Here is a 20,780-nt window from a genome sequence, read left to right as displayed (position 1 = left end):
CTGTGCACATCATGGGTGTGATGGTGCGCCCTCATACATATTCATATGGCGCTGCTGCACCATCTGTAGTGAGGACGCTCGGTGCAAGGCTAAAACCAACCTTGCGCCATGCTTCTTGAATCCCAAGGACTTTCATCATCAAGATCAGATGGAGTGATAAATACCTAACCAAACCTGCATCCCATTTTTGGAACAGGATGCCTTTACATATCAAGCCAAGTACTTCTCTTTAAAACCACTATGCATGTCAGGAAGGGTGACTGCAAATTTTCACATGGAATATGTGGAGAAAGTCTACTTAACAGGGTGGGCACTGCAAGTTTCCTGCTAGTGCTGGTCTCGGATAGCCATTTCATTAATGAGTATATTTATTTTATCTAGGCTGATGCTTGCTGTACATTTATAATTAGCATTTGAGATGATATTTTGTATATGATATATTTACTGAACAATTTTGCTATCTAAAATATTATAAATGGTAAAAACCACACAAACTGATTTGTCTTTTCAGCAGTGTGCAATTTTAGATAGTACTTGGATTTTACTTAATGTGGATTCTGGTCCTTCTGATGTTTGTAAGGGGATAATTATGAGACATAATGTTCCCTTGATGAGGTACTTCATCTGTCACCGAGCAGACAGTGCAAGATCAAGAAAATGAGGGACGTATCTGCCCTTTAGTGAAGTAGAGTAGAAAGCCCTGCAGGTGTGGGTCTTTCTCAAGCATGTCTGCAATTCATGTTCTAATGCTATAAGACATCCTGACTGATGACATACTCTGTAGTCAACAGTGCACATAGTGTTCTGCCAAAATGTGGTGCTGTGTGTGTTAGAGAGGTCATGTAGCAGATATAGTTTAGAGAGGTCATGTAGCAGACATAGTTGTCTTTGTGTGCCCCATCTACCAAAAATCAAATAAACAAATCAGCCTCCCTGGCCATGCCCAAGTAGTAGCCTTTGTTTTAATTTCCTTATAAATAAGGAATCTGTTTTGAGATTCCCTTTTGTTGACTGCTTTTATTTGCTGTCAGTGCGTTGGGGCAGAGTGGTTGTGGTTGTGGCATTGTGCTTGTGTATAATATTCTCCATGACTGGAAGGGCCTATGTACACCTGTGTTAAAATAATTGCAATAAACAGACCACAATGATTATGCTTGTAATCATTAGAAAGGTAACCAATGAAATTTTCAAGTAGAATTTAAGCTTGTTTGCACTCATGTACTGTATTTCACTGACTGTTGCTTCATTTTATACTGTTTTTACTGCTGCGACTGATTCATTCATTCTGCACTTGTATGTTTTGCTTCATCTAACTTAAATAGATAGCCTAGATTCAGACTTGTTGAATCTAGACTTTTTGGTATCACATGAGCACTAAAACCAGCCATCTTACATTGAGGGCCTCCTGCACCCTTGTGGCAGACGTGTTTAGCTCAGGACCCATTTGAGTTGGAGATTGCTGGAATAAAAGCTCCGTGAGGGGCTCTTCTATTGCTAGATTGTGTTAGAAGTGTTTAAATGAATTTGTATTTAAGCACTTCATTTGCAAGTAGCTGTGCACCATGCAGCAGGGGTTACCAGTGCCTTGTATAGATGCACATGCCACTACTCAGGGTTTTTACATGGCTAGGCTTGTGAAGGTCCTAGGGCCATTACCCTAGTAACCGTCTAGGAACCTCTGAATGTATAACCTTATTATCAACTTTTGTGTGGATAACAACCTTGCTTTGCATATTTCAGGGTAGTTATTATCTAATCCTTTGCTGTCAAACCACTGGACTGCATGAAAGAAAACAGGTAACTTTCGAAGTTGTAACACATTTCATTCTGCCACACAAAAAAGTGTGGGAGAATAAAGTGCCTAACAACTTTTATAGAAGCTGTAAAACATTTTATACTCATATACATTTTTTGTTTTTAACTGAGAACACATTATTACAGCTAAAACTCTCCATGTGTAACAAAGAATTAAGATTGGGTCACCAGTCATAATTCCTGTATGTTATGTATTCTTGAACTGGATTCCAAAAATTCACCTGTTGGATTTTGTTGCTGAGATGAATTTATTGGACTCCATATCTTGAATACATAGCAGACTGGTTATGAACCATGATCTGTTCATAATCTTCTAAGTTATGTCACTGATATTACACTTAATGCTAATGTACTGCCCAACTATGTTGTGGCAAGCAGCACATAGCTATATCTGTGACTTAAGATGATGAGATATAAATGTTGGTGCTGTATATCTGCAGTTGTACCCCATTATATTTCTGCCACTGTTCACAATGTGCCATGTGATTCACATTTTTTGTGAATTACAGATCATAGTCTGGGTCTTCATTTGCATACCTAATATGTACCTAGACTCACCACAGTTGTGTTATAGCTCTTTTGATTATTAGGAACCTTATATGAATTGCATAGCATGCTAGAAAGTAGCCTGAACTGCATACCAGCCATACACATTTATGTAATTTGTTTTGAATATTGTTTATAAATTCCATTTTCATTTTCCATGCAGCCTTGACTACTATTAAAATTGGGCAGTTACTTTGTGAGCCAACATTTGGCATTAAAAATCCTTGTTTGTAATTTTTTGATATTGCACTTAACATTTTTTCATTTCTGTGATAATAGAAAAGAATCAATTTATGTTTTATGTTTTAGACTGATAGATGTCACACCTGTTCTTTAGAGGAGTTCTGCTCCTTGCAGGCTGAACAGTGCAACTATGCACACAAGCAACTACAAGCTTTTCGTAGCAAAGTTATTGAAATGATCAAGCTAACCTGTCTTAAGGTAAGTTTTCCATAGCTTAGTTTTAAGGTATAGAGAGCATGTGTTTTGCAAGGTTTTTTTCAGAAAAAAAATCTTTTTTATCCCCTTTTTCAATAACATTTGTCTTGAAAATTTGAATACACATTTACAAGTCAATGAGATGCAGCTGTTAACTTTTTTGATTTTATTATTGCTAAAAAATACACAATCATGTATATGCAGGTTAAATATTTGATTTGCTCATTACATTTTTATGGGTCAAGCCAAAAAGAAGAATATGTGGGACATCTTACTGTGCTATAATGCAGAATGTTATCCACAAACAAACTAGAAGATTCAGACAGAGATATCTTCACTGCCAGCACTAATTGGCTAACTCAAAAACAAGAGAAAGCTGCACAAAGAAACACCTTATTTGTGTCTATTACTATGTCTCTGAATCAAACACGAAGCTGTCAGCCCTGATCATGATAGTGTTCCCCACCACACCATACACTGCAGTTGCTCATGTACCTTCCCTCACATATCCATGCAGCCAGCCACACACAAACACACCTACAAACAAGCATCTGCAGATACACTCACTGTCACAGAACCACTCGCCCACCTGCACAGATGCTGTTTCGCGCACACACACACACACACACACACACACACACACACACACACACACACACACACACGTCTCCATGGTACATACATGTGTTCATGCTATGAGCCATGAACAGTCCATATGAGTGAATGGATGTATGCCATCAAAAGATGACATATATATTTTCTACCTTGCAAGCAAGATAACAGTAGACTGATTCTCTGAATCACTCTATTGCTTTAATATGTTGTTGCTTCTGGGAAAGAATGCACACATATTATTAGCATTAGGTGTACTTCTGGACAGCCACATTTGTATACAGCTTTTTTAGAAAGACTGCTACCTGCACTAACACCAGTGCCCTTGTAAAGCTGCAGTGCGAAAGTGGTTTTTTGAATTCCTCTGGCTTACCGCAGTGCAGAAACAGTTTGTGAAATGATCTGAGTAAAGGTTTCCTAACTGCTGTAAGCAATTCTGAATCCCAGGCAAATACCCCCTCGGAATATATGGTGCAGCCATGATAATGGGACAGTGTGCCATTTCATACACTGAGGAACTTGCTGAAGGAAACATAGCACTAAGCTGCAACTGTAGCAATGAATGATTGTCATGGATGGGCCACATATAAACATAAGTAAGACACACATATCACAAAATCCTTTTGTATCATAGCTGACAATGTATGATGTGAACAATGAACAGAAGTATATAGCACTGGATGTCATAGCTGGCATAGGCATGACTACATACCTATGTAAATCTTTGAACATAAGCACACACAGTAGTATGGGAAAGTGTATTGTGATATTGTGAAGGGGAGATCTAGATAGCAGTATAGACTACACAGACACACACACGTGCACACACACACACACACACACACACACACACACACACACACACACACACACACACACATCCTTAGATAAGCATGTCAAGCATGCTGCATAGAGAAGTCCTATATTAAATGACATATGGTGGATGGCTACAGCAATGGGCTGCACTCATAGTTCCTTTTATAAAGTTGCAGCAAGTAGACAGCTGTTGGAATTTAAGCACCAGTGCTTGTTTTGTGCTTTTGTGCACTAATGTGTGTGATTTGTCACCAGTGTGTGAAATCACTTGTTTTATGGCATTACAATATTTTTTCTTAATATAGTTAGATACTTTTCACAGATGAACAACAGATATGTGTATGTAGGTGTGTACGTTGGAGATTGCCTTTTGGCATCAACAGGGACTAGCCTTTTTTTTTAATGAAACATCTTTATTAAGTTATTATGTTTGACATAGGCAATCATACATTTATATAAGTGAAAACAAACCATAAACATTATACATCATAAACCATATTGACATAATCATATTTGCAAACATTATACATCACATAATCTATCCAATCATTGTCAGTCAAACATTACATAGCTCATTCAGATCCTGCCTTATTTTAAACCTCATTCTTCATCTGCATGTATTTTTCTGACAATTCCCATTTTTTCGATGTAATTTACTCCTACCCTTTTCTAAAGATCCCAATTCCAGTTGTTCTCTGATACTATATTCACTACTTCTAGAAAAGCTGGTTTAGATTTTGATTTCCATTTTCTAGTAATTGTTTTTTTGGCAGCCACCACAATTAGACTCGCCTTACTATGTCTAGACATTTCAGATTCTGTATCATAGCTCAGAAAATAATTTCCTTAGTTCTACCGGTTTGCTCAACCATTGTGTCTGACAGAACAGTCTGCAGGGTATCATTAAAGTCTGCCAACTAATTACTCTCCTAAAAATATATGTTCCCAATTACATTTTTCTTTACATTCACACCTCCAACATTTGCTGTCTACCAAAGGAACATTTCTTTGGGGTCTACTTGAGGTATAAAAATACCTATGTAAACACTTCCAAGCAAAGATCCTAAATATTCTGGACTGTTGTATATTTGGGAGACATACATATCCCCCCATTATTTCTTGGTGAATTGCTTATCCACTCTCCCTTTCCAATCTCTTTTAATTCTCTGATTGATTCTCTTATAGTTATCATGCAATATTTTGTATTCCATACTTAATTATTCTTTTTTAACAGCAGCTTCTGTTCTAGATTCTGCTAAAAACTCTACCAGTGCTGGTCTTTCACTTAGGATCCCCCTATTTCTTTTTCTTTGCCTATACTCTGATATTAATCCTTCATAGGGATGGCAATCTTTAGCCTGCAGCCCAAGTAAATTATTGGCCTGTTCCCATTCTGTTACCTTTCCCATTTTAATTATTTGCTCCCAGTACCTTGATTATTTTGCCAGTTTTCACCAATAAATTCCAGCCCCCCCTTGCCTATTGTCTGTATCCCTCTTTCCAGTCATCCCAATCGGCATAATCTCCTCTCCACTCTCATGTTGGCTTAGATGTTCTTCATGTTTCACTGTTGTAGTCATCACTTTTGGGTTATCTGCTTGCAGTAGCCGCCACTGTCTGCCTGATTAATAAAGTCTTGGGTCCTGTGTTGGTTGCTGTCCCTTCTAATGTGACATCAGGTCGTCAGGGTTATAATGCAGCTGATGGCATTACATCAGCCTTTCTTGCCATGCGGTGCGCGAAGCAGAAGCAGTTCTCAAGTGCCGGTCGGCCAACTCCTGAAATTTTCATTTTCAAGTTTCAGAACTGAAGTCTTCAACTAAAAGCTAAGTACTCCATTGGGGAATCTTTTTCTTGCTCTAAACCCTTGTCAGTAAAAGTAAATAATTGCATTATTTGTGGAAAGCAAATACCTCATAAAGATTTTCATTCGTACTGTATTCCTTGTCTAGGCCCTGACCATGACGTACCTCTCTGTCAGTTTTGTGCCTTATTTATACCATGAACTATCCATTGTCTATATATTTTCGCTTCTAAATATTTTGGTACTCGGTTCAATTATCTTGATATGTCTTCGGTAAGCCATCCGACTACTGACATTCCGAAAAAACGCAAAGATAAAGGCAGAGACAGACCGCCTCGGTCCAAAGCTGCCGATGACGCTTCTCCTAAGCCAGTCACCAGTTTGCCAGTACTCAGTGAGGTGCTTTCGCAGCCCCTGATACCCGCTACTTCAGATTTGCAGGCTTCTACGGAGACCCATTCGGAGTCCAGTATGCTGCGAGATGCTTCAACTGTGGAACCTGCGGATGTCTCTACCTTGGATGGGTCCGGAGCCACTGTGCAGGCACCGGCTTCTGAGGGTGTATTCAGACCTACTGACTTGCGTATTAAATCAACGCCATCTTCTTCTTCAAGGCCTAAAACTCAAACCATGCCTAAAGAACGGACGCGCAGATCGCATGGTCAGGCCTCTATGCCTAAAAAAAATGATAAGAATGGTTGAAGACCTTATTACTTTAATCAGGGGAAGCCAGCCTTCCCCCTCTAAGAGACCTAGGACTGTGTTTGCTTATGATACTTCTGTCCAAGATTCTGAATTTTCTGTTTCCTCTGATGACCAGGATTTACCCTTATTTACCTATGAGGATTCTGATGCTGAGGACTCTATTCCTTCTGCTTCCCCCCAGAGGATTTCTCTTTTGGTGAAACCTTGCATACTCTCAGGGAGCATTTTCGTTGGGAAAAATAGAGGCTTAGGGATTTCTTACTCCTGCCCCAGCACAGGCCTTTAGCCATACCTCCTGTACTAGACATTGTTGATGATGCCTTTGCGGAATCTAGCTTGGCCCCTGACTCTTTACCTCCTGCTCCCAGAAAACCTGATAGATATTACAGAGTCCCTGACTCTCACAAGTTCCTTTTTAAAAATCCTACTGCAGATCCTGAGACCATTTCACAGGGACCCAAGGGCATTAAAGCTACTACTGCCAAAAATCCTACCCCCTCTGATAGAGACTCCAGGGTGCTGGATAGATGGGGTAAGAAGGTATACACTTCTGCAACTTTGGCCATTAGGGCCTTAAACTGCCAGTTTCATATGTTAAAGTATCAGCAGCATATTATTGGATTGCTTAAAAAGAAAATGATGTTGATTCCTGATTGTGCTGAAAATAAGGTTTTACAGGATTTACTACATTCAGCTGAACAAGTTGGAAAACATTTTTTGCAATGTGGTTTTGATTCTCTAGAGGCATCTTGCAGGGCTGCTGTAACTGGTTCTGTACTTAGAAGGCATGCTTGGCTTAAAGAGCAATCCTTGCCAGATCATGTTAAAGTGAAATTACTGGATGCTCCCTTAAACTAGGACCGCCTTTTTGGCAACAAGGCAGAAGAATTTTTTAAAAAGACAGAGAAAAAGCTAAATCTATGCAAACTGTTAAATATTTTTTACAAGTACAACCTACAAGATTTAGTAGGCATTGGCCTTCCAAGCATTGGTCCTTTCCTGCCTCTTCCAGACCTTCTCAGTCCAAACCCAGATCCAGCAGAGCTCCCAGGCTTCAGTCCCAGGGTACGCACAGGACTAAGCAGTGGGGGGCCTCCACTTCCAAATCTGGGAGTAATAAAACTCCCCCCTATGGTAAACTGTCTCAATGACTTCTTTTTAAAACTTCCAAGCACTTCTCAACTGACTGCCCCTTTGGGGGGAAAGATTGCTCTTCATGCAAAGAACTGGGAACTCATTATCCAGGACAAATGGGTTTTAAATATAGTGTCCCAGGGATACAGATTTCACTTCCACACGTTACCAACACCAAGCAGGTGGCCAGATCTACCCCTAAATCAGTGGACAGAGACCCAAAAACAAGTACTTTCTCTCTTAAGCATGGGGGCTATTCAGTTGGTACCAGAAGAGGAAAAGGGACAAGGTTTCTACTCGAGACTTCTCCTGGTACCCAGAAAAGACAATTCATGGCGTTCTATCTTGGACCTGTCTACTCTAAACACCTTTTTGGTGATTCCAAAATTCAAGATGCTGACTCTTCACCAGTTGCTTCCTATGCTAGGCAAAGACTCCTGGTTGGCAACACTAGATCTAAACGAAGCATACCTGCACATCCCAATCAGGGATTTTTGCAGAAGATATCTACGCTTCAAAGCAGGCTACACGCACTATCAGTTCTCTGCACTACCCTTTGGCTTATCTACTGTGCTCAGGGTATTCACAAAGTGCCTAGCTCCAGTCATTGCATTTTGCAGGCAAAGAAATATTCAAATATACCCATACCTGGATGATTGTCTAATTCAGGCAGAAAGCCAGGACATACTTTTGAATCATCTGGCCTTTGTACAAAGGGTGCTAACTTGTCTGGGGTACACCATAAACAAAAAGAAATCACACCTGGTACCCTGTCAACAAATTATATTCCTGGGAGCAAGCTTGAATACAACTTCCCAGATAGCTTTCCTCACGCCAGAGAAACAAATTCATTTGACAACCTACTTCAAACAAGTGGCCACAAAAACCCTGCTATCTGCAAGGCAAATGCTACAAGCCTTTGGGTTCATGGCCTCCTGCATTCTTCTAATTCCAAATGCAAGACTGCATATGAGGAAACTACAGTGGTATCTAAAAAGCTTATGGTGTCAACAGTCTCAGGATCTAGAAGCAATGATTCCTATCATACCTTGCCTACACCTAGAGTTCCTTTGGTGGGCAGAGGCCTGCCAACAGAACAAGGGACTACCATTCACACTACCCCTGCCGCCCAAACCCTAACAACAGATGCATCAGACTATGCATGGGGGGCTTACCTGGCAGGGAAGTGCATTCAGGGCAAATGGAACCCAAGTGAAATGCACCTGTATATCAATCAAAAAGAAATGTTAGCTGTACAATATGCTCTGACAGCCTTCAAGGACCACATTCTTCCAGGACAATTAATGGTAAAGACGGACAACACCACTGTTATGTGGTACATAAACAAGTAGAGGGTTACACATTCTTACGCCCTCTGCAGATTAGCCATGGCATTGTGGAACACAGCCCTGAGCTACCAAGTGCATCTACAAGCTCAATTCCTGCCAGGAAAACCAAATACACTGGCAGACGAACTAAGCAGAAACCTCATGGATCAACATGAGTGGAAATTGGAACCAAGGATTTTCAACATGTTGACAAGCAAATGAGGAAGCCCAGCTATAGACCTGTTTGCCTCCCACTAGAACTATCAATTGGACAAATTTTGCACAAAGACTCCCCACAAACAAGCTTGGAAAGTGGTTGCTCTGTCCTTCAGCTGGAAAAAACTATCACTTTATGCCCCTCTGCCTCTGCTCTCCAAAGTACTACTAAAGATCAAACAAGACAAACCAAGGATGATTTTGATTGCACCAGACTGGCTACACCAACACTGGTATCCCCTCTTGTGCAGTGTGTCACTGTTGGCCCCATGGCACCTGCCTCTGACTCCTACCCTATTGTCGCAGCAGGAGATCCAGATTCTGCACCCTCAGTTTCAAACACTGAACCTAGCAGCCTGGCTAATTACCTAATCTCTCCTTTACCATCCCTCAGTAAACCAGTGATGGATATCATTTTAGAGGCAAAGAGGCCTAGTAGTAGAAAATCTTATGCTGAAAAATGGAAAAGATTCTGTGCCTGGAACCAGTCTCAAGGGATGAGCACAGCAGTGCCCAATTTACCTCAGATTTTACAATACTTAACTGAGATGCTTCGCAAGGGCCTGTCTTTCTCCTCCATCAAAATTCACGCCTCAGCCATTTCAGCTCATTATAACACATAACCTCCCCTCTTCTCTCATCCACTGCTCAAGGAGTTCCTCAGAGGGACCAAAAAGTTACGACTGCCCAGGAGAGCTCCAACTCCAACCTGGGACCTTAACTTTGAATTGGAGAATCTCACTCTTCCTCCTTTCGAGCCAGCTGCTACTGCAGACTTAAAATTCCTTTCTTGGAAAACAGCTTTCCTTTTAGCAATCACTTCAGCAAGAAGGGTATCTGAATTACAGGCCCTTATGGCAGTGGAGCCTTTCATCATCTTTCATGCGGACAGGGTGTCCCTCAGGACCAATCCCTCCTTCATGCCCAAGGTGGTATCCAGTGTGGCCCTTAATCAGTCCATTCATTTCCAACCTTCTTTCCTAACCCACAGAACAAAGGGGAATGGATTCTGCACTCCTTAGATGTGCACAGACAACTTAGATTCTACTTGGACAGGACTAAACCTCAAAGGAAATGTGATCAACTGCTGGTGCCATTTGCTGCAGGGGTAGAGGGGAAGGCTATTTCAAAGCAAACCATTTCCAAATGGATAGGCCATTGCATTCATTTCTGTTACAAGCATCATGGAAAACCTATCCCACAGGGAATCAGACCCCACTCAACCAGGGCTGCATCTACCTCTACAGCCTTTCTTAGAGGCATCCCTACCAGGAACATCCTAGAAGCTGCTACCTGGAGTTCTGTACATACTTTCACCAAGCATTACCATCTGCCAATTTTCTCTAAATCCAGAGCTGGCTTTATCACTGCAGTCCTGCAGGGCCTTATAACTGGTCCTAATGCTATCTAAATTCCTCCTCCCATCCTTAGCTTTGGGAATCTACCCAAAAGTGATGATGGCAACAGTGAAACACGAAGAACATAGCACAGTTGTGTACACTTACCATAAATGTAGATGTTCGAGTGTATTCACTGTTGCAGTCCTGGTTACCCTCCCTCCAGCCCCCTTACTTTTTTGGCTATACCTCTACTCTCCTTCACTATACTCAGAAGCTTTTTGATGTATTTGCTTTTTTGTTGGAGGTATAACCTTGTATATTTATAGATTTAATTGCTTCCCATTAGGGGGGCACCTGACATCTGAGGCAAGAAAAACTGATGTAATGGCGTCGGCTGCATGTTTTAAACCCCTGACTACCTGACATCATAGAAGAAGGGACAGCAACCAATGCAGGACTCAAGACTCTGTTAATCAGGCCTGCTGAGGGCTGCTGCAAGCAGATAACCCAAAAGTGATGACTGCAACAGTGAATAAACTCGAACTATGTAGTGTACACAACTGTACTTTCTTAGAATACTTTCTGCTACTTTATGAATATAATATTCTGTAAAGTTATTGTTATTCGCATTAAGGATCTGCATCCAAAATCCCAGTCCGTCCTTATTTCTTCAGCTGCCCCCCCCACCCCCACCCCACTGAGTTCATCATCATCCCTTTCCACTTTGAATTATAGACTTCTGCTTGTACTATGCGTAGGTGCCTTAACTGTGAAGCTCTGAAATACCCCTTCAAATCGGGTGATCCCAAACTGCCTTGTTCAATTGGAAGAATCATTTTATCCCACTTGACTCTTGCCATCTTCCCCTCCCAGATAAAATCCTGTCGCTCTTTATTAATTGCTATCCACAACTTCTCCTCTGTTTGATAAAAATATGCCTAACCTGTGTATAAAACTAAAGGGACTAAAAACATTTTAACTGTTTGTATCTTGCTATCCATAGCCATATTCATATAACAGAGCTTATATTTCTCAGTTTTTTCATTATATTTTGCTTAGTCTGTTCTCATATATCCTTAGCTGCCACACCAAAATCTTTTTAAATCATACTTCTAAATACTTCATTTTATCATGTCCCCATAAATATGGATATTACTGAACCAATTCATGTGTGGATGTATAATTTTACAGCTATTGCCTTTGTTTTAGCTTCTTTAGTTTTGTATTCCATAAAGATCTAAAACTGCCTCAAAATGTTCCACAACACTGAAATGTTGTTTTCTGGTTTTATCGAATATAAAATAATATCATCTGCAAATAGAGCCAGCTTTTCTTGACTACCATACCAATTGTATCCTTGAATTTCTGAGGCTCTTATTTTCTTTGCCAGTGGTTCTAAATATAGTGCAAATAAAGGGAAAAGAGGACACCCTTGCCTGATTCCTCTACTCAAACAGAAATTATCTAAGCGGAACCTACCCACTTTAATTTTTGCCTCCGATCCATCATATATTCTCCTAATCAACCTTATAATTTTATAAAGGAATGCAAATGTTTCCATTGCTCTGCTTATAAACTCCCAGCTTACTCTGTCAAATGCTTTCTCTGCATCAAGACCCACCAACAACAGTGGTATTTTCTTACATTCAGCTTCCCTCTGGATCATCGGTGTTCTGATAATGTTGTTAAATGTTTGCCTCCCCTCCACAAAACTACACTGATCCATATCTATCAATTTTGTCATCACCGTTGGCACTCTTTTAGCTATTGTAGACATAAACACTTTATAATAATGGTTTAGAGATTGAAATGGGCCTGTGTAAAGCTGGATCTGATGGGTCTTTATCCTCTTTAGGTATTACAACCACCGCTTTCTACCAGAATGTTGTTGGTTCTCCTCCTCTTAAAATACTGTTAAACAAAACCTTCTACATTATTATCATTTTTTCACTCCTAGCTTCCAAACTTCAGTAGGAGTACCATCTGTTCCTGGGGACATTTCTGTGGATTGGTTATACATCTACATTTTTATCTCACCTCCTCCTATCCAAACTGTTAGTAATCAAGCCTCATCTACCTCTAACCTAGGCACATTTAATTTTGCCATAAATATTTCCATTTGTACCTTTTCTTGATTTCCATAGTTCTCTGTTTTATACAGACTTTCATAGAGTTTCCAAAATATTTCTAGTACCTCTACAGGATCCACTGTTATCTTCCTTGTTATTTATTTATTTATTTATTTAACATTTGTTTACCTGGAAAGTCTGATTTGGAACAAAGACAATTTTCAGTGGAGGCACAGGGAGAAACACTCCAGATGTATGTCTTTGTGATGTGGGAGGAAACCAGAGTACCCGGGGAAAATCCACACAAATGCAGGGAGGACATGCAGACTCAGCACAGAAGACACCCCAGACAAGAAATGAACCAGAGAGCCTCTTGCTCTCTTAAGCTTGGCAACAGCCCTTTTTACTTTCTGTTACCTGAGTCAACGATACAACTGCTGCACCACTGCACCGTGTTAAAGGCTCCCTAAGCTTGGCAACAGCCCTTTTTACTTTCTGTTGCCTGAGTCGTTGTGCTAAAACGTTTTGTGCTCTAGAGTTACTATAAAAAAAAAAAAAAAAAAGCTGCTCAACAGCAATCTTTCTAAACTCATGCATATTATCGAGATAATCACTAAATTTCTGTTTAGCATTCTGCAGTAGCTTCTCTTCTTGTTCTGTGAGATTTCCCCCATTGTGAAATAATTTAACATTTGTCAGTCCCTTTAAATAATTCTTGTTACTTCTTAGCCATATTTCTCTTTCTTTTTTTCTACCCTATTTTTAAACTCCACTTCAATTTCATCCTACTCTCTAGCTATATTTTCAGAAAAAAATCTATCTTCTTTAATAGCTTCTGAATAATTTCCACTATCCATTCATTAAATTCTCTTCTTTTCAACAGATAGGTGGAAAGTGCCAATGTCTCATTTTTTATTTCACTACCCTGTGTTTTTATTTTAGTTATTATTGGTGCATGAACTGAAATTGTAATTGGGTGTGTGACAGGACTCAGTTAAATGCACTTATTCTTGTGAAATGTAGACTCTGTGTAGCCTAGCTTAGTTTTTGTAACTTGCATAATAATATGCAAATTCACTCTGAGCTCCTAGTACTGAATTCACATCGTCATGCCAAATATTTTCACAAATTTCTTCAAATATCTACCCTCCTTTCTTATATTTTCACATTTGAGCCCCCCCGACACATCTTCACTCCCACAAATCAAATTCCAGTCCCCACCTGTAACTAATATTCCTTGCTGAAAGGTAATGATTTCTCCCACAATGTTCTTAAACTCCATTATAGCTGTTTTAATTGTAATATAAATACATGCCAGTTTAATCATCCTCCCTTGCCAATAGCCCTTAGTACTACAGATCTACAATTATTATCTTTTTTATCCTCTTCTATCACTATTGGCACTCCTCTTGCAATTAATAGAAGTACTGCTCTTTTCCTTTTGCCACAGGTATTCTGCTGATTAACCATCCTGAAAACATTTTTTTATCAAATTCACATGTTCAGTTCTTTCCAAGTCTGTCTCATGTAGCATAGCTATTTGCACTCTACAGTTTTTAATATATTTGACTAGTCTTTCATTTTTGTATTTATGTGTAAGACCATTGACATTTAAAGACATTAAATAAAGCATCATTGAATTAAAAAGTTATAATTCACACCTTTTATGTGTAACAGCTTTTTAAGTGTCCAGTTCCAGCTTTTTTGTTACATGCATACACTGTTTGTCAGGTTGATCTTTTATACAGCTTTTTCTTGTCATAGTTATTTGAGCATATGTCACATCTTACAAGCATACCCCCAAAACCCCTCTAAACCTATTAATGTAATACTAACACACAAAAATATGTACAATTTCAAATATTGAAGGTTTGCCCTCTTATTAGAAACAAGTGTCCAATGCTGACAGCCGCACTTACAAACTTGGGTTAACCTAAAAAAGTTTTATCCATGCTTAGACACATGGTGCAGCATGTGCTTCTACTAAGTGTTGTCTTATCTTTATAGCCCTCCCAGCTGGAAAAATACTTGAATGCTTTCAGAAAACATTATTTCCTATACATTTCTCTTTATTAGATTGTCTCCATGGAGACATGAGAACCAGATATAAAGTTGCTACTAAAACATACATGTATTTGCTAGAATCTAAGAAATACATAGTAAATTCATATCTCTATATGCATGTTCCTTAGGTTGAAGCACCAAAGTATGCAATGTTGAGGATTCTTGCCCCAGACGAGTAGCTTGTGAGACTTCCAAGATGACTGTACATTGAGTAACAGCTTTATTCTGGCTCTCCCAGTCTGAAAACAGAAACTTAGCAGAGAAACCTAGTGGACCTAGTTTCTGGGTAAAATTTAGTAACTAACTAGCAAGTGCACTGCCTAAATGCTAGGAAAAAAGAAATATAAAGGACCTGAAAGACAATCAGCTACAGAAGTTGAGGAAAAAACACAGACTGGGAAAAGTACTGCAGTCGTTCAGAAAGAAACAATGCAAGTTCCAGACGTGACTTCCAGTAAGCTAGTGGAAAGTATAAAGCAGCTGAACACAGATCTGGTTAAAATAAATGAAACACTGATGGAGTATATCAACACAAAAAATAAAAAGCTGGAAGAAGGCTGTGAACAGATTTTCAGATAAGGTGACAGAACTGCAAAACTCAGAGGCTGAAATGAAGAAAACACTGTCTAAATATAAGACTGCATAAGAAGAGATATTTAAAAAAATAATATAATTAGGGGACAGCACACAGAGGGAAAACCTTAGATTTTTTGCTGTACTAGAAAAGCTGGAAGGAACAAACTGTATTAATTTTATGAAAGTACAAATAAGCAACTGGATTGGTATTCTACAACAAAAATTGTTAATTGAAAGGGAACATTGTGTATACGCTCCAAACCTGGCTATGAGAAAAGACCTTTAATAGTAAAAATGCAATTTTTACCAGCAGAAGGAGTTGATTCTTTCAAAACTGTGGCAGAAGGACAAAGTACTAAAAGTGGCAGACAGCAGAGTGTTTGTGGAGAATGACTACTCGTACTGCAGGCAGAAGAGGAATACATTTATTCCATTATGTAGGGCATGCCAAGAAGCAGGTATGAGATTCAAACTGCTGTACCCAGCTATCCTCAAAATATTTCTCCCTGGAGGAACAAAAACATTTTTGGATGAAGTACATGCTAAGGAAGAAATAAAAAAAGTTTGTCCAACAAAAAGTGATCTCTGGAAGAGAAGGAGATTCTGCTTCTTGTACTTCTGGTAGTAAAGACTACAGAGAGACTGTGCCAATGAAACCTTTCCTAGTGCTTCAGTGGAAAATGATTGAGAGAGAGAAAAAAGTACAGAAGTTGGCTAGAATTGAGATTGCACTGGAGATGAAGCAAAGACAGGGAGCTTGAGATAAACATGAATAGAACTAAAGAATCTGGAAATATTGAACTTTTTTGGACATTGTTAAACTTGTAGGGGACTCTAAAACATATGCCTTATTTCATGTCATTAATGTTTGGAGACTAAAATCAGTAACCTGGATTACAAAGCAATAATTATATTTGTGAAACAGGACAGACCAAGAAAATCTGGACATATTAGACTTGTTCGGACTTTGTTAAACCTGTAGGGGACTAAAGCATATGCCCTACTTTATGTCATTAATGTTCAGAAAATATTTGGGAGAGGGGAGGAGGAGGGAGAGAGTCAAATGTAAGTAAAATATTTTTTTTTCTTAACAGTATTACTTAAGTAGTGCATGATTTTCTCAGGATGTTATAAAATAAAGTTGTTTCAGTTATTTTTAACTGTAATGTGGATACTAATATAAATAGGTACTTCTGTTTATTCTTTTTGTTTCTTTCTCACTTATTCTCTATTTCTCCTTGTTTAGTTGTAAGAAATGTAGGCACTGCAATGTAAAAAAAGGGGGGGGGGTCTGGTTAAAAGATCATGACAAAAGAAAAATTAGTGTGTTTTTTCTCATGTTTGCATAGGGGAATGACTGCGTTAAGGCCTTTAGCTTTATATAGTAAGTTTTGACAGAAAACAAGTAAATGAAAAAGAATATTGACTATTATAATGTATCTTTCTAGTAAACAGTCCTGTATCTGGTTCTCTTCTCAGTAGCAGACAATCTGATAAAGAGAAATAGCTTGGAGAAAAATGTTTTCTGAAAGCATTCAATTATTTCCCAGCTGGCAGAGCTATAAAGATAAGGCAGAACCAGACAACACTTAATAGAATCACAAACTTTACCATGCATTTTACTATGGATAAGCTTTCTTTCTATTTAGCTCAAGTCTGGGTGTGTGGCTGTCAGTTTGGAACTTATGATGTTAAGTTGTCCATCTCGCCTTCGTTCTTGCTGTTTGGGTTAGGAGCTGACTCGGCCATCTTCTATAGCTCGAGAGCTGTTTACTGGCTTGAGGCTACCCCTTATCCCAGCATGCGGAGCATCAGCTACCCAGATCTCGTTTGGCGCTTCAGCTGCGAGGCTGCTTCATTACTGGCTCAGGCTTAGTATAGTTTTTTTCTATTAATATATTGTTTATTCTTGAAATTTTGTCAATTTTGTAAATGTTTTTGTCTAGATATATTCCTTTATCCCTTAATGCTTTCTTGTGTATTGTAGCTTTGTTGGCCGTCGCTCCATAACTCGCAGGTCTTCTGTTTCCCTTGAACTCATTTAAATTGGAGAGCCCCCCCACCCTTAGGATAGCTATTTAAATTAGAGGCTTTCCTTTCTGTTCCTTAACTGTAAAAAAAAAAGTCTGTTTCTTGTTTTTTGTAGCATAGCTTTTTATTATTGTTTTTGTGATTGTTGTTACTAAAATGTTTAAAGATACCAAGGTATCTGGCTTCAAAAAGTGTGACTCATGCTGTCAAAAAATGTCTCTGACAGATGGGCTCACTAGTCGTGTATATTGTTTGGGCGCTGTTCACCTGCAGGACTCCTGTTCTATATGTCAAGCTTTTAGTCCAAGGGTCCTGCAGGAGCACAAAAACAAATTAATTCTTCGGGGATTATTGAAGCCTCAGGATTCTCCACCTAAAAGTACTCAGTCAGCGAAATCCCCTAACTCTGTCAAGCCGTTGGCTCTACCTTTGGAGCCGACTCCTTTACTTGACCAACCAAGTATGTCGGTGCCGGCTGGCACCGACAAGAAAACTCCTCCATCGGCTCCATCTGCTAGTTTGGAGCCGTCTCGGAGCCATAAGAGACTGAGGTCTCCGTCCTTGGAGTCCATCCACTCGGCACCTCAGTCACCTTTGTTACAGAGTGAATGCAGCCATCATTCTTCCCACTCCTCTTGATCCTCTAGATTATCGGATCATGATGTGGAGAGAGTAGTAAGTAAGTTGCTTAAGTCACAGGCACTGGCTAAGATTCTGTCCAGCCCACCTCAACAGGTATCGGCTCCAACCGCCTCTATTTCTGTTCCTCCTCTGACTACATTTAGCTCGGAGCCGGAGACCATGGATCCGCAGGTAGTAGAACCATCAGCGCCGATCAACATCTCTCCTTCGGTTCCAACGTCGGCTCTGATTACCTCGATTATACCTTCTATCAAGGGATCTGGATGCCGAGGCTCTCTCGTCGGCTCCAGGGGGGGGGGGCATTGGACCCTTGTCCAACCCCGTTCTCCCTCTCGGAGCTTCAGCGCAGGTGAGCTCGGCCCCAACATCGGCCATGGAGCCGTCACCCTCGACGCAGAGAAAGACTCCTGTTTCTTCGGAGCCAGAGCTTTCTCTGCCTAAAGGTCGGGACGCCTTTGAGGTCATGCGGAGTGTGCTGTCATCCCGAAACAGCTCTACTGCCAGCTCCATCGGCTCCTCCCCCCATGGTGTCTGTTCCAACCTCTACTCCTCCTCCAGACCCCAAGCATAGGGAATCTATGCCCCAGGACACCCCATTGGATGATCGCTCTTCTCCCGAAGTCTCCCCTGATCACTCAGAAGAGCCTCCCTGGAAGAAGAAGTGCAAGAGGAAGCACATAGACTCCCCTGAGTCTGTCACTTCAGATACAGACATGGATGAATGGGAAGGGTCCCCAAGGTCCCCCTCTGAAGATGTTTCCTTTTCGGACATCCTTGAAATGCTTAGACAGAGGAGAGACTGGACTTCCCTAGCCCCTACCGAGGATGAGTCTGTATACCTGGACACATTCGGTTCCCGATCTTCCACCTCCTGGGTATCACCTCCTTTCGATCCACTCATGTCTGTAGTGGCTCGAAAGGCTTGGTCAGCTCCAGATTCTGTGGAACCTACTCCAAGGAGACAAAAAAAATTATTACAGCCCCCCAGGACAAACAATTCCTCTCCAAAGGTGTGCCCGTTGATGCATGGTGGTAGCAGCAGCCACCAAGAAAGAGTTAGCAGAAACCTCTTCATCTGTTCATCCTCCAAAGAGTCTCAGATGATGGACAGATATGGAAAGTGAATGTTTGCTTCAGCAACCTTTTCAATGAGGTCCCTGAACTATCTGTGCCATTTTACACATCTTCAAAGGGATCTCCTGAAAGAGCTTGGAGATATCCTTCAAGATCCTAAAGCTGAGGGAGGGCCAGCCAAACTTGCTTCTCAGCTTGCGTCTCTTAATTCCATAGTCAACTCCTCCATGAGGCTGATTTAGTATGCAGCCGATGGAGTGAGCAGAGCCGCAGGGACAGGTGTGGCTCTCAGTAGACACGCTTGGATGCGGCTGTGTCAGTTTGCGGAACCCTTTTGAGCATCCTTCACCAATACTCCTTTTGATGGCTACTTTCTCTTTGGGCTTCAGGTGAAAGACACGTTGACCAGGTGTGAGCAGGAAGGCAAGACTCTCTCTGCCATGGGAGTCCATTTTTCCACTCCTTCCAGACCTTATCCCAAGGGTCAGAAGAGCAGAAAGATGTGGTTCCGAAAATCCCAGGGACCCTTGCCTGACACATGTGGTGATTTTTCCCCCAGGGGCAGGGGGGGAAACAACAATAACAGATGCTGCCCTCATAGCAGAGGATGACTGCAAAACCAGGGTGACAGAGAAACCTTCTCTGCCAAGCCCTTCCAGCTTCCCTGAAGGGTTGCACGACTGCTCACCTCTGGAGGCAGTCGGGGGAAGACTTTCACTGTACCCAAAAGCCTGGCAAAATATAACAAGAGACATATGGGTACTATCCATCATATCCGGAGGTTACAAAATTCCCTTCCATCAATCCCCCATAGAATCAAAAAAGCCCATTGCAGATGTCCTACCCAATCTAAGGGATCAAGCAGTCACAGAAGTTTCAAGACTGCTAGAAAAAAGAGCCATTCAAGAAATCCCCGCAGACCAACTAGGATCCGGAACTTGCTCAAGATTCTTTTTAGTACCAAAAAAGACAGGGGACTAGAGACCAATACTGGATCTCAGCAGATTGAACAAATCTGTACAAAACGAAAAGTTCCGGATGGTGACACTGTAGTCCAGTTTCCCTTTTCTGGGTCAGGACAATTGGATGTGCTCGATAGATCTTCAGGACGCGTACTACCATATCAAGATGGACAGACACTCCAGGAGATTTCTTTGCTTCCGGGTAGGGACCAGTCATTACCAGTTCAGAGCTCTGCCCTTTGGTCTCACCTCAGCCCTCAGGGTATGGCAGTAGTCATGGCTCACTTGAGGCGTCAAGGATTCCAGGTGTTTCCCTATCTAGGTGACTTGCTCCTGACTGCTACCACCAGGCGTCAACTCTTAGAGGCATGGGATTATACAATCACATCATGCACTCAACTAGGCATTACAATAAATTTTAAAAAATCTGCATTGTTGCCCTGTCAGTCTATCACATACATAGGAGCAGAATTAAACACAAAAGAAATGTTTGCAAGATTACCACAGGAAAGAGTTTCCACTATTCGTCAACAAGTGTTAATTCTAATGCAGAGCAAAAGGGTTCAAGTCAGACATGTCCTCCAAGCTCTAGGCTTCATGGCAGCTGC

The 20,780-nt window shown here is 40.7% G+C and overlaps 1 protein-coding gene across 1 annotated transcript in view; it reads left to right on the top strand.

Annotated features, from left to right (window-relative positions):
- The window catches only part of LOC122792416 (dynein axonemal heavy chain 6-like), a 162,999-nt gene that overhangs the window by 90,023 nt on the left and 52,196 nt on the right, over positions 1-20,780 (top strand). Inside the window, exon 3 of the mRNA XM_044060205.1 lies at positions 2,671-2,802. Coding sequence (XP_043916140.1) covers positions 2,671-2,802 — 132 coding nt within the window. The remainder of the gene's footprint in view (positions 1-2,670; positions 2,803-20,780) is intronic.

This window comes from Protopterus annectens, chromosome 1.part2 (assembly GCF_019279795.1).
Source record: "Protopterus annectens isolate FY-2018-M chromosome 1.part2, PAN1.0, whole genome shotgun sequence".
Taxonomy (NCBI): domain Eukaryota; kingdom Metazoa; phylum Chordata; order Ceratodontiformes; family Protopteridae; genus Protopterus; species Protopterus annectens.
The sequence above is the reverse complement of the archived record's forward strand: the minus strand, read 5'-3'. Positions and strand labels throughout refer to the sequence as shown.